Genomic DNA, 14,100 nt, shown 5'->3' with positions numbered 1-14,100 from the left:
TTCCCTGGATTGAAGACCCCACCAATGTGTCCTGGAGCTCAGCTTCCCCAGAGTCACATCCTACTAGGGAAAGAGAGAGGCAGACTGGGGGTATGGACCGACCAGTCAACGCCCTTGTTCAGCGGGGAAGCAATTACAGAAGCCAGACCTTCTACCTTCTGCAACCCTCAACGACCCTGGGTCCATGCTCCCAGAGGGATAGAGAATGGGAAAGCTACCATGGGAGGGGGTGGGTTATGGGGATTGGGTGTTGGGAATTGTGTGGAGTTGTACCCCTCCTACCTTATGCTTTTGTTCACTAATCCTTTCTTAAATAAAAAATTAAAAAAAAAAAAAAACTAGTGTGAAATTTGGATGAGTCTGGATTAGTAAGAAAGTCAAGATAAATTATAATTAATGATAAATTATAGATAGTGGCAATTTGCACATTGCACTAAGTATCAAAATTCAGAGATAGCCTACATAAAATAATACATTATGCACTGTGACATAAATAATGGAAAGGTTATGATTATGTGGCTACAGGCTATGAAAAGAGTATATATTGTTCTCTGTTTTTCTGTTTACTGTTTCCTGTTAAATGTATGTGCTTCCTGAGGTGATGTGATATGTAAAAAATAAAGCAAGCATTTTCTGAAGTGTACACAAATTCTCATGAGAAAGCTGATGACAATGGCTATTGAAAACACACATACACACTTGGGGACTTCCTTGGGCTAGCTTTCTTTTCTTTGCACCACCACAGAAAACAATAACATACATGGAAAAAACAGCTTAGAAATAAGTTTGGAACTTAAATAAACTAATAACAAAGGAGCAGAGTGCAGAACTCATGCAGAAAGGACAGACAGATTTTCACAGCAAAGGTGAAGATAATCTCCTGGGTCCTACCCAGTGCACACTGCCACCCCTCTCTGGTCAGACCCTCCAGCCAACTCCCCCTTCAGGTCTGGTTAGGCCCTGTCACCCACCACCTCCACATCTTCACTACCACAGGCTCCTACAGCCATCCTCTGCATAAACTACTAGTCCTAGATATCACAGAGAATCAACATAATGGAGAGACTAATCATCTTTAATAAAAAGCCAAGGCAGCAGCTTAAAGAAAAACCAAAATAAACTATAAAAGTGGAAAAGGGCAGGAGACAGGCTCACTTAATGGTGGCTTCTTTGATCACTGCTAGGCCACCCTAGTCAGGATTCTCCTGTAGATACAAGAGGCCTAGATCTCTAGCAGAACCTTTTCAAAACCATCAGTGGTCACTTCCATCAGGAATGTCACCATAAGCCCTTTCAATGGCCTCTCTAGGACCTTGCTCTCACTATAAAATAGCAATGGTAGGGACTGGCCCACTTTCCAAAGGAGAATGGGTCAGCCTATTCTGCAACTCGAGGAAAAATGGTCCTGAAATGAGTGCAGCTTAGAATGTTCACAGCTAGATCTGTGTCCAGCTGTGACCGTGAAAATGAGCTCAGACTGACACAGACCAATGTTATACAGGCTTCTGTGCTAAATGTGAATATACATAGGCCCTGGGTCAGATTTATGTGGTAAACAGTTTACTGTATTTATATATTTTCTTCAAGTTTGGGAACTACTCTGTGTCCTAATCCAGCTCTCTAGTTCTATTCTCAACTCTGACTAAATCTTTCCAAACAATATTTTTAGCCCACCTTCATGTTAACTATCAAGTTCAGGAAAAAAAAATCACTAAAATCATGGGGCCCAAGGAACATACCTAAAGCATATTTCCTAGCTTCTTACCACCCTAAAATCCCTCTTTTCACCTGCTCTATTCCTACTTTCTGGTTCCTATTTATTAAACATTTTGCCCTGCCTCATAACTTATTGCCTTTCAGACAACAAATTGTAGATGCTACTATTATTCCATCCTGGATCCTCACCTCTCCATATTTCTACCCTACTATGAAAAGATAAAAGCAGGCTGGGGGTATGGATCAACTTGCCAATACCCATATCCAGCAGAGAAGCAATTACAGCAAAAGCAATTACAGAAGCCAGACCTGCTACCTTCTGCACCCCAAAAAATAATTTTGGTCCATATCCCCAGAGGGGGAGAAATGTTAGGAGATGATGATTAGAAGGCTCTGAAACCCAATTCCCTCAGGACCCAGAGAGAGAAGAGGAAAATGAAAAGACATTTGGAACTAGTAGTAGGTATACTTATGACTTAAGATAGAAGAGAAGGCAGGATCACAGGAAAAATGGTGGGGGGGAGATAGATAGATAAATAAATAGACATAGGAAAATGGTAGGGAGAAGATAGATAGATAGATAGTTATAGAAATAATAGTCAACCCATATCTGTGATCTTGAGAGAACCACTACAGTTTCCAATGGAGGGGATGGTGACACAGAACTCTGGTGGTGGGAACAATGTGGAAATTGTCCCCCTGCTATTTTGTAAGTCTGTATATCACTAGTAAAAATAAAGTAAAAAGAAACCCCAAATCAACAAAACTATATAAGTCACCTCATGATAGATGATTTGAAGTTGAAGCAAATGCCCACTTACAATTCTGAAAATCCTAAGGCCCTTAAAAATCATACTAAAACTATGCTGATTGTGCTTTATAAAAAGAATGACAGAGCCTACATGAAGTGACATCTGTTTACAGGATGAGTTACCTATTATTTCATTCCATCGTTGAGGTCTACTCTTTGGGAAAAAAATATCACTTTCAAGATATTCTTGTTAGTTGAAAGAACTCTGGTGGAGATGTACAAGGAGAGACATGCTATATTTATGTCTGCTAGTACAACATCCCTTCTGTAGCCCAGGGGTCTAGAAGTAATTTTAATTTTCAAGTATTCTCTAAGAAATGTCTTATAAACATAGCTCACACAGTGTTTCTCCTGTTGAATCTGGGCATGTAAATGTAAAAACTTTGGAAAAGGTTCATCATTCTGAATGCCACTAAGGACATTTGCAATTCATGTGATGTAACCATAATAATAACAGCACTAATAGAAAGAAGTTGACTCCAAGTCTCTGAGATGAATGTGAAAGGTTCAATCAAGACTCCAGTGAAGGAAGTAATAGCAGGTGTTGTGGCAATAACGAGAAAACTAGAATTAGAACTGGAGCCTGAAAGGTGACAGAATTGCCTCAATCCCCTGATAAAATGTGGATATATAAGCCATCACTTCTTATGAAAGAGCAATAAAAGTGGACCCTGGGATGGAATCTACTTCTGGGTAAAGATGATATGCACATTGCTGAAATGTCAACAAGTAATTACAATATCATATTAAGTCAAAGTAGTGGCAAGATGTAAGAGAACTGACTAATTTCAAAGAAATTCCAGGGTCGGATGTGGCAGTCAGTCAAGTGGACACATAACTATGCTCAAGAAGCAATTTGTTTGTTTGAAACAATTCTGCAAATGCCTAGCTTTCTCCTCTTTCCTTCTCAATTTCTCTTTGTTCTATCAAATTAAACAGGATATAGAAAGAAGGGGGAGATGGCTGCTAGGAGCAGTAGGTTCATGGTTCTGGCAATGTGTCCCAGAGATAATCCTGATGGAGGGGGGGGAGAGAGGGAGAGAGAGAGAGAGGAGAGAGAGAGAAGAAGAAGGTGGAGGAGGAAGAGGAGGAGGAGGAGGAAAGGGAGGAGGGGGGAGAGAGGAGGGAGAGGGGAGGGGAGGGGAGGGGAGGGGAGGGGAGGGGAAGAAAAGCAAGCAAGCTCCACGGTGAGTAAATGCTATCAAGCAGCAGCAAGCAGCACAAGCTACAGAAAAGAAAAAAATATTTTGAGAAAGGAAGTTAACTGATGCAGCACACTTCATTGTGTTCTCTCTCTCTCTCTCTCTCTACCTCCCTCCCTCGCTCCCTCCCCCCTCTCTCTTTTTCTCTGTAGTGCTGGACAATGAATCTGGGGAATGTGGGGCTTTGCACATGTGTGATATTAGTGATATTGCTAAGCTGCCTCCTGAACTAACTTGTAAAAATTCTGTGTCTTTGGTGATGGGAGAGAGAAAGGCAAGGAGAGGAAGAGGAGGGAATAGAGAGATGCCAAAGTACCACTCCACATTAATGGAGTTCACTGGTGTTATCCAGATGACTGCTGTCTTATTTTAATGAAGTGCCATAGATATGACTAGAAAAATGGCTCAAGTGGGAGAATACTGGGAGTTGGGCGGTAGCGCAGTGGTTAAGCGCAGGTGGCGCAAAGCTCAAGGACCTGCATAAGGATCCCAGTTCAAGCCCCTAGCTTCCCACCTGCAGGCGAGTCGCTTCACAGGCGATGAAGCAGGTGTCTACAGGTGTCTTTCTCTCCCCCTCTGTCTTACCCTCCTCTCTCCATTTCTGTCCTATCTAACAACAACGACATCAATAACAACAATTACTACAACAACAATAAAAAGACAATAAGGGCAACAAAAGAGAAAATAAATAAAATTTTTTTTAAAGTGGGAAAACACTGGATTTGAATAGCTGAGGTTCCAGCAGAGCTTATACTAGGAGTGTGCTCTGGCTTTTCCGCCCATGCAAGTGTGCGTGCGTGTGTGCGTGCGTGTGTAAATTTCCACTTACTCCCAAACATCAGTAACCAACATCCTGATTTGTCAACAACCATCAACATAAAGGCAAAACCTTGAAGATTCAAATGATGATTGAACAATTAAGATTTTAATTAAGGCATATACATTCCCCCCCCTTTTTTTTCCCTCCAGGGTTATTGCTGGGCTCGGTGCCTGCATCATGAATCCACCGCTCCTGGAGGCCATTTTTTTACCCCTTTTGTTGCCCTTGTTGTTGTAGCCTCGTTGTGGTTATTATTATTATTGCCATTGTTGATGTTGTTCGTTGTTGGATAGGATAGAGAGAAATGGAGAGAGGAGGGGAAGACAGAGGGGGAGAGAAAGACAGACACCTGCAGACCTGCTTCACCGCCTGTGAAGCGACTCCCCTGCAGGCGGGGAGCCGGGGGCTCGAACCAGGATCCTTACGCCCGTCCTTGCGCTTTGCGCCACAGGCACTTAACCCACCCGACTCCCGAGATTACCTTTTCTTTTTCCCCTTTTGTTGCCCTTGTTGTAGTTATTATTGTTGTTTTTATTGAGGTCAGTGTTGTTGAATAGTACAGAGAGAAATGGAGAGAGGAGGGGAAGACAGAGAGGGGGAGAGAAAGACACCTGCAGACCTGCTTCACCGCCTGCGAAGCTTCTCCCCTGCAGGTGGGAAGCTGGGGGCTCAAACCGGGATCTTTACACCGGTCTTTGCGCTCTGCACATGCGCTTAACCCACTGCGCCACCGCCCGACCCCCTCATTCTTTTTTTTTTTTTTTAATGCTACTGCATCCTTAACAAACTAAAGGATAGTGTAAACATAACTTTTATATGCACTGGGAAATCAAAAAATTCATATGACTCACTTTCTTGCAACATTCCCTTATTGTGTCCCTGGAACCGCACTCAATATCCCCTTAATGTGCCTACCAATATTAGAGAAGGGGGGGGAAAACAACTTGCTCCTGGACTAGTGTTTTACTGTTTTTAAAAACTGGCTAAGCCTGAGAGGGGCAGTTTCTCCTCAGTCAGAAAAATCCCAGTTGCCAGAGCATTAAAAATACAGCAAATTGAAAAGTAGAGTTAACACACCTGCCTTAATTTAACTTGGTGCCATTTTTTACTACTATGACTGGAACATCACCTACCCCAGGATCACAGACTTAGACGAAGTCAAGCAGGTGATGCCAGTGAGCAAAGCAGGGCTGATGAGTCTGCTCACATGGAGGGCTGCATGTCTCATCTAAGGAGGCACCTGCTGATCAAGTTCAGCCACCTGGGAATGGAGGTCCAGTGTTGCCAATTTTCCAATTAATTTTAAGGGAAAATATATTTATGTGAAATCTCACAAATTTAAATGTTAACAGCTAGTTAGATGTAATTTAATCAGTCTCTTGACATTCTATGTTTTGTTTTCAGATTGCATCTGTAAATCATTTATTATTACATTTCCATCTTTTTAGCAGTAGAGCAGTGTGTGTATGTGAGAGAGACAGAGGGAGGGAGAGAGAGAGAGCAGAGAGAGTATTGTAAAAATTATCTATAGCTTCAATCAGTTGGAGTGATAGCATACATTTGTAGAGGTGCAAACATGTATAGTATTGTACATAAATGCTACCTCAGTAACCAAATAAAACCATTAGCAACCAAAAAAAATGTGCAAATGAAACTACAAAGGGTAAAACATACAAGACATTCTTAAAGAACAAAGTTGTTCAAAACTCTGGAGAAATTCATACAGGAAAACAGTCATATATGCATTTTTATCATACCTGGTTAATGTTATCTGGAATATCTGATAGCCAGCTATAAAAGAGGCCAATCTTGAAAGACTTTGCTTCCCTGAACCACCGACACCCACCAGCAGTGCATTTCCACATGATGTTCGAATGATTCGTGAAATCTGTTTTATAATAAAATTTCATTAGTTCAAAAATAAGATTCAGCTGTCTGCATTTTCTTGCGGTAAGTGGGACCAAGGTTTGAGCATAACTTTTTCCTCTAATGACATACTACAAATTTTTTTATAAAGGTTCAAGTAAATTCTTTCAATGCAGATTACTTCTTTCTTACCCATATACATTTACATAAAAAAAACATTGGCTTCCTTAGTTACTTTTTCAAAATTATTCAGTGTGGGGGGAGGGGAGGGGAGGGAAAGGGGAGCTGTTATTTTTAAACTTAATATATGGCGTAGCTCCTCTTTCCAATCTACAGAAAGAAATTGAGAATTGTTTACTTATTATTCATCAGTCTAACACACTGAATTATGCATATGTGTATAACAAGCTCTAAAATGAATACTTCTGTCATATCTCTGGCAAAGAAAAAGACCTTGAGTATCCAAATTCTGCTTATAGTAGGGGTGAGAAGGCATTTGTAGAAAAAGAGAAACAGCTTATTAATTTGTATTGCTTTTCTATGGTTGGGTTCCTTAGCGAGGATAAAACTGACATTAGGATTCAAATCTTATGTAGAACAATTGAAAATATTGCTAAAAAGTCATCTTACATGAATGTCACTAGCTGGGAGGAAGTCTAAATGAATTATTAAATCACAATCATCACTAATGCATCATTTAAAAAAATCCCATTTTATTGCTGGGGATCAGTGACTATCTTCATGGTTCCCCTGTTCCTGCAGCACTATTGCTACATACACATAACAGGTAGAAACTGGGAGCATAAACCCGGGTCCTCACACATGGTAATGTGTGCACGCTACAGGGTGGACCACCACGTTGCTGTCCCTGCATCTTTCAATATTTTTATGTGATTAAATGTTAGGTAAATCAATAATGACATCTTAATGTTTACTTACTAATTATCTCCCTCTAAACATACACACACACACACACACACACACACACACACACACACACATTATCATCTCCAGACTTCATTGCATTCAGTTGAGTCTCTCAAATACAGAGAGAGACAGAGAGCCTGAGGGGGAGAAGGAAAGATCTCACAGCAGCATGGAAGTTTCCTCTAATGCAGCATGGCCCAGGCTCAGATCAGGGTTGTATGAATGACAAAGCAGGCACACTAACCTGGCAAGCTATCTTGTGAGTCTTCACATTACATTACATTACATTACATTACATTACATTACATTACATTACATTACATTACATTAGTCAGTCATCCTTGTGGCCCCAGCCCCCAAAATATAGTCACAGTGGGTGCTCAATAATTACCTGTCAACTAGATGAATGTGAAACAACCCCCCAGAAAACCTGGAAATCCACCAACTTTGCAGAAGACTCAATGGTAAATAGAGAACTGCCTCCTTTTTTTCTTTCTTTCTTTTTTTTTTTTTTTCAAACCTCCCTACTGTATACTCTAACTTCCTGGGAAAACTCATTTTCCACCTACAAGTTATACAATTCAACAACTTTCCACAATCATTCAGACTTGGTTTAAACCAGTCTCCTTCTTGGTGCTGCCTCTAATTGGTTTCTATTTTCCCCAGTCCCTAACACATGTCTGACAAACTTTACCTCCTGTATATAACCCATCAGCTTGCTAATAATCTGTCAACCAATCATGGAATTGATGTTTTTCTAAGCATAAAAGTTTATTCCATGGGAAGCAGGATTCTCATTAAATGAAAAAAATGAAAGAAGGGAATATTTCTTTGCACCAGACATTTCTAGCTTACCTTTAAAGAATATAGAGCTTCTTGAATTCAGGGTATCAAAAGCTCTGATCACAAAGCCATATATTTTGCATTTTAAAAAGTATTTGCTATAACATGCATAGGTTCAAATAAGGAGCTTCTTTTAAAAAGCTATTTATTTATTGGATAGAGACAAAGAAATTGAGAGAGATGTGGGAGATAGAGAAGAGACAGGGGTCAGGCGGTGGCACACCTGGTTAACCATACACATTAGAGTGTGCACTGTGCTAAGTTCAATCCCCTGGTCCCCACCTGCAGGGAGAAAGTGATGAAGCAGGACTGAAGGTGTCTGTCTTTCCCTCCCTACTCCCCTTATCCACTCAATTTCTCTGTCTCTATCCAATAGTAAATAAATAAATATACTAACAGAAAGAGAGAGAAGCAGAGACACCTGCAGCCTTGCCTCACGTCTTGTGAAGCTTCTCCCTTGCAAATGAACACTGGGGTCTTGAACTGGGTCCTTGTGCATAAAATAAGAGATTTCTTTGAACTGGAGTTGGTGTATTGCACCAAAGTAAAAGGCTCTGGGGTGGGTGAGGGGGAGAATACAGGTCCTGGAAAAGGATGACAGAGGATCTAGTGGGGGCTGTATTGCTATGTGGAAAACTGAGAAATGGTATGCATGTTGCATGTACAAACTATTGTATTTATTGTCAAATGTAAAATATTAATCCCCCAGTAAAGAGAAAAAATTAAATAAAAATAAGAGGTTCCTTTTCTTTCTTTCTTTTTTTTCTTTTCTTTTTCTTTCTTTTGCCTCCAGGGTTATCACTGGGGCTTAGTGGCAGCACTACGAATCTACTGCTCCTGTGGCCATTTTTCTTTTTTTTTTTTTTATTTGTTTGGATAGGACAGAGAGAAACTGAGGAGAGGGGAAGATAGAGAGGGGAAAGAGAAAGATAGACACCTGCAGACTTGTTTTACTGCTTGTGAAGCAGACTACCCCTGCATGTGCGGAGTATGAGCAGGGTCCTTGGGCTTCATACTATGTGCGCTCAAGTCTGTGCTTCCTTTTTCCCAGCCCCAGGTCTCCATACTTGCACAATGCCACTATTTGGTTTATACCCAGGTTGCATACCTGGTAAGTCATGCCTGCTAAGTCCCAGGTTTTTTTGGTTTTTTTTTTCTAAAAAAAATGAACTGATATGATCATTCTGTTTTATATAACTTGATACTATATGTTTTTCTCTCTCAAAAAGTTTATCTGTGAAATTGACTAAGTTTTTAGACGGTCTCTTTATATCAGTAAATAGTTTATAGTTAGAACCTTAATAAGATGAGTCATTGCATCTTTAAAAAACACCAGGTCAAGAGTTGTTCCTCTAATGATTTCATTGAACTGTCTTTGGTAAAACTGGAGTTTTTCAGACAGAAAATCAAAGGATGGCACCTACGGGAAGAGAGAGAAAAAAAATGTATTTATGATTCAAATATTTATGAAACTAGCAATTCTGAAGACACCCAGAAGTAACTCTAATTTTTTTAATATATTATTTTTATAAAAAGGAAACATTGACAAAACCATAGGATAAGAGGGGTGCAACTCCACACAGTTCCCACCACTAGAACTCCATATCCCATCCCCCGCTTGATCGCTTTCCCATTCTTTAACCTTCTGGGAGTATGGACCCAAGGTCATTATGGGATGCAGAAGGTGGAAGGTCCGGCTTAGAATTCAGAGAGAGTGAGAATCAGAGCAGTATACAGCTTTGGCATGTGCATTGCCATAGACAGAACAGCTCAACCACTTCACTGGCCATAGTAACTCTAATTAAAATTTAAAAAATGAAGCCCTAGTGATATTCCAAATATTTACCACATTTTAGTCTACTTTAGGCATTTTCATTTTCAGAAGTCTGAAACTTTAAATTTTATCAGTTGGTTTCTAACATAGAATGTTGGTATGCTTCTAAAAACCCCTTCTGTTTCATTGGTTTAATCCCCCCTGCTTAACACTATTCTATTTACATAACCACTTCATTCTATTTACATAACCACTGTATTCTATTTACATAACCACTGCAGGGCATTGGTTCAATCCCCACTGGTTCATGATATTTTTTTGCTCCGCCCCCTCTCCTTGTCACACTCTGATTTTCACCAGTCACCTTTCTCTCCAACCTCTCTATGTCACATCCTGTTTCCACCCTACTTAGCAAGTACATATAAAGACAGCATTGTGAGTTTTACAGTACATTAGTTTTAGCTTAGCTTGATATAGATTGCACTGTGTCCTGCATGAATAAAGAGATACTGCGTACAACCCAGCCGTGAGTCCCGGGTCGTCTGCTACCTGCCCGTGAAGCCAGCCCATCGAAAACAACAATAGAATTCTTCCTGTTTTTTTTTTTCTTCTAAAACCTAGCACTAATTCAGTTTCCTTTACTTTTTAATAAAAACCAACTTTAATGTGGTGGTGGATTTCTTTAATATATGCATGTTTTATAATATTTATGTTTTTTATATTGTTTGCATTGCTAAGTTTAAATCAAATTGTTCTGAAGTAAATGCTCATGCATTTGTTTTGCAAACTGTCCTCCCAAGTCCACCTTTACACCTTAATTCTTTGGTCTAGATGCATTTCTGAATGACTTGGTTAAAAAACAAAGAAAGTGACCCTGTCAAAAAACAAAGAAAGTCCCTTTGAAATTGTGTTTAAAATGTCATTACATCTATAATAAACTTAGGGAGAAAGATGTGCTGTCTGTTAATCAAGTGGGCATTTCTAGGTTTTTTACATATATGTTGCTGCTAAATTAAATACTTTTTTGTGTTATATTTTCTACCTTGTCACTTGGCAAACATTTTCTGAAAAGAGATAATAATATCTTGGGCTTTGTGAGGCATATGGGTTCTTTCAATTCTGCCATCATAATGCAAAAGCAGCTAGAAATAATATTTAAACAAATGGTGAATAGAATTATTCTTTCTTTCTTTTTTATTAGTTATTTACAAAATTATAAGATACCAAGGGTATATTTCTACACCATTCCCATCACCATGCATTTTATTCTTCTTTGAATTTTTCTACATATTTAGAATGTAAAAGCCTTTTGTTTAAGCTCACTAATATAATAAGAAAATCTAGGTATTAGCTGGATTTAACTCACTGACTATAATTTGCCAACTTCTAGTATAGAGGACACTTACTGAGTATATAATAGTATACATGGTCCTCTAGCTGAACACTTAGGCTTGGAGACACTTTAAGTTCTTGGGTTTTATTAACAAACAAGCAGAGACTTTAAGTTTTCTTTTTTGATAATTACACCTATTTTCCTTTTGTTATTGTGCTGAATTGCCTGTAATATTCATAGCAATATTAAAAACTGGTGATTAGAACAATCACACTTCGGTGGGAATTGTATGGAGTTGTACCCCTCCTACCCTATGGTTTTGTTAATTAATCCTTTCTTAAATAAAAAATAAAAAAAAAGAACAATCACACTTATTTTATACCTGATTTAAGTGAGATTACTACTAAGACTTACTAAAAGAAATATTTTACTTGAAGATGACATAAACCACCACACATAACTAAGGTAGAATGTATGGCATCTCTGTAGTGAAAATATGGTGCTGAATGACCAAGTTGCGGTCTAGAGAGACACCATAATAGTTATGCCTGAGGCCTCTGAGATCCCAGGTTCAATCCCAAGCACCAACATAAACCAGAGTTGAGCAGTGGCATGGTGTCTGTCTCTGTCTCTCTTTCCCATCTTTCTTTCTGAACCTCTATCATTAAAATAAATCAATAAATACAATTTTTAGAAAGAAAGTATTTTTTAAAAAATACCCATTTGGGAGAGGGGGTTATTTTTAGGGTGATAGTAAATACCAATTCATAGATTTTGGGCACTTCAAATGCAGTGTCCTCAGGTTCATCACCAGTCGGTTCAGGCATATCACGAAGAAAATCTACAAAGTATGGCTCAGGAAGCATAAGTGATGCAGCCTCAGGGCTGATATTTTCCTCAACTGCACGAGCAAGATAGATGTTAAACCACTGTTCATCTTCAGGAGTGATAAATCTGAAAGGAAAAATACAGAGTTGAAAATGTACAGCATGAAGACATCTCTTCTGCTAGTAGCTTTCATTTTCCTCTACCTTGCACTGCCCTCACATCGGCAGAGGGAAACACTAGTTCTTCCTTCTCATGAGATGGATAGAACACTACTCAATACAACCAACGTTAAAAGCATTTCCTTTAAGAATATTGACAAAGGTCCTTTTCCTCCATCATGCACCAGGGCCCCAAAGCACTAAATGACATATTCTCTATGATAATGCAGTGATTAAAAAAATCCTGTTGAAATAATACTCAAGTAGATTGGCAGAACATTTTTAAAGAGACTGGCAGGTGGCATATATTAGTGGTGCCATACATACCCCAAAATAAATTCAGACAGCACTCCTTACTCCATTTATTTGAGTAGATAATACAGGATTAACCTAGCAGTATGAAATTCTTGGACAGTACATTTAACTTCAAATGTTGCAGTATATATACCTGTCTGCAATTACTCGGTTGCACTCGTGTTTGAAAAGTGACAAAAGAATAGGCAGTGAATCACATTCATCAGCTTTTATGGTTAACATTCCTTGCCAAATTCTGGAAAGATCTCGAAGATTGAAAATGTAATGAAATTTAGAAGGGGTTGGCAGCATCTTCGACTGGAAATTAAAAAAAAAAAAGGCCATTTTTCAAATAGCAAAGAGTTTTTATTTCACAAACCCTATTTGAAATGAAATAGACTGAGTAAATAAACCAAAATGAAGCCTATATTTATATCACAGCATTGATTGATAAAACACATCATAAATAAACCTGTACAATATTTTTAATTGGGGAAGTAATGTTTTACAGCAATCTTTAATACATAGATACAACTTCTCATCTCCCCTTGACAGGTGTCTAGGGAGATACAATAAGACCCCAATGTCTCTTCATGTGTCCCTCCCCTTCCTTCCTCAGAGTCCTGTGCCTTGGTGCAATATACTACACCCAGTCAAGTTTCACCTTGTTTTCCCTTACTGTTCTTTATTCTTAAGTTCCACCTATAAGTCCATGAATAAGAAGAAATTCAAGAATGACACACTACATGCAGATTCTAACATCTATCCTACCACTATTAAAATTGACTTTGAGTAAGTCACTATCCCCTACTTCTCAAAAATTATATGAGTTATATTTAAAAAGCATTACTAATCATTCTTAACCATACTAGTATGTATTTGGAAATATGTCATAACAAAAAAATTGAATTTGAGCTGGTCATTGTGCAGTTATAAACAAAGAACTTCCAACATTATTTACTTACCTAATTACTTAGTGATCTAAGTAAGGAGGTGAAAGACAATGACACATGAACTTGCAAAAAAAAAATAGTAGCTAAACTGTAAGTGTTTGAGAGTTACAGTTGGAGGTTACAGTTGGAGGGGTCAGGGCACAGAACATTAGTGGTAGATGCAGTGTGGAACTATACCCCTATAATCTTATAATCTCATAAACTATTATTAAATAACTTTTGATTAACAAAAAAAATAATGTTTTAATTAAAGAACATTCACTTGGGGGAGTCAGGAGGTGGTGGACCTGGCTGAACACATAGGTTACCATGTCCAAGGACAAAGTTCAAGCATCAGGTCCCCACTTGTAACAGGGAAGCTCCATGAGTGATTAAGTAGTGCTGTATGTATCTCCCTTCCTCTGTCTCTTTCCTTCACTCTTGTTCTTAATATCCCCCTCCTCTCTCAATTTCTATCTAATAAATATTAAACAATAAATAAAGTATTAAAAATGGAATATTCACTTTTAATATCAATGATGATGTTGCTTAGATTAAGGTTCTTAAGTGTGTCTAGAGTTCCAAATGTACCTGGG

At 38.7% G+C, this 14,100-nt stretch overlaps 1 protein-coding gene across 1 annotated transcript in view; it reads right to left on the bottom strand.

Moving 5' to 3' along the window:
• Window positions 1–14,100, bottom strand: part of DNAH8 (dynein axonemal heavy chain 8) — a 429,487-nt gene that overhangs the window by 204,764 nt on the left and 210,623 nt on the right. The window contains exons 58-61 of the mRNA XM_060190815.1: window positions 12,727–12,890; window positions 12,054–12,246; window positions 9,483–9,605; window positions 6,307–6,437 (exon numbers count right to left, since the gene is read on the bottom strand). Coding sequence (XP_060046798.1) covers window positions 6,307–6,437; window positions 9,483–9,605; window positions 12,054–12,246; window positions 12,727–12,890 — 611 coding nt within the window. The remainder of the gene's footprint in view (window positions 1–6,306; window positions 6,438–9,482; window positions 9,606–12,053; window positions 12,247–12,726; window positions 12,891–14,100) is intronic.

The sequence above is a fragment of the Erinaceus europaeus genome, chromosome 4 (assembly GCF_950295315.1).
Source record: "Erinaceus europaeus chromosome 4, mEriEur2.1, whole genome shotgun sequence".
In the NCBI taxonomy this organism is placed as follows: Eukaryota; Metazoa; Chordata; class Mammalia; order Eulipotyphla; family Erinaceidae; genus Erinaceus; species Erinaceus europaeus.
Note: the sequence above shows the minus strand (reverse complement) of the source record. Positions and strands in the feature narration are given on the sequence as shown.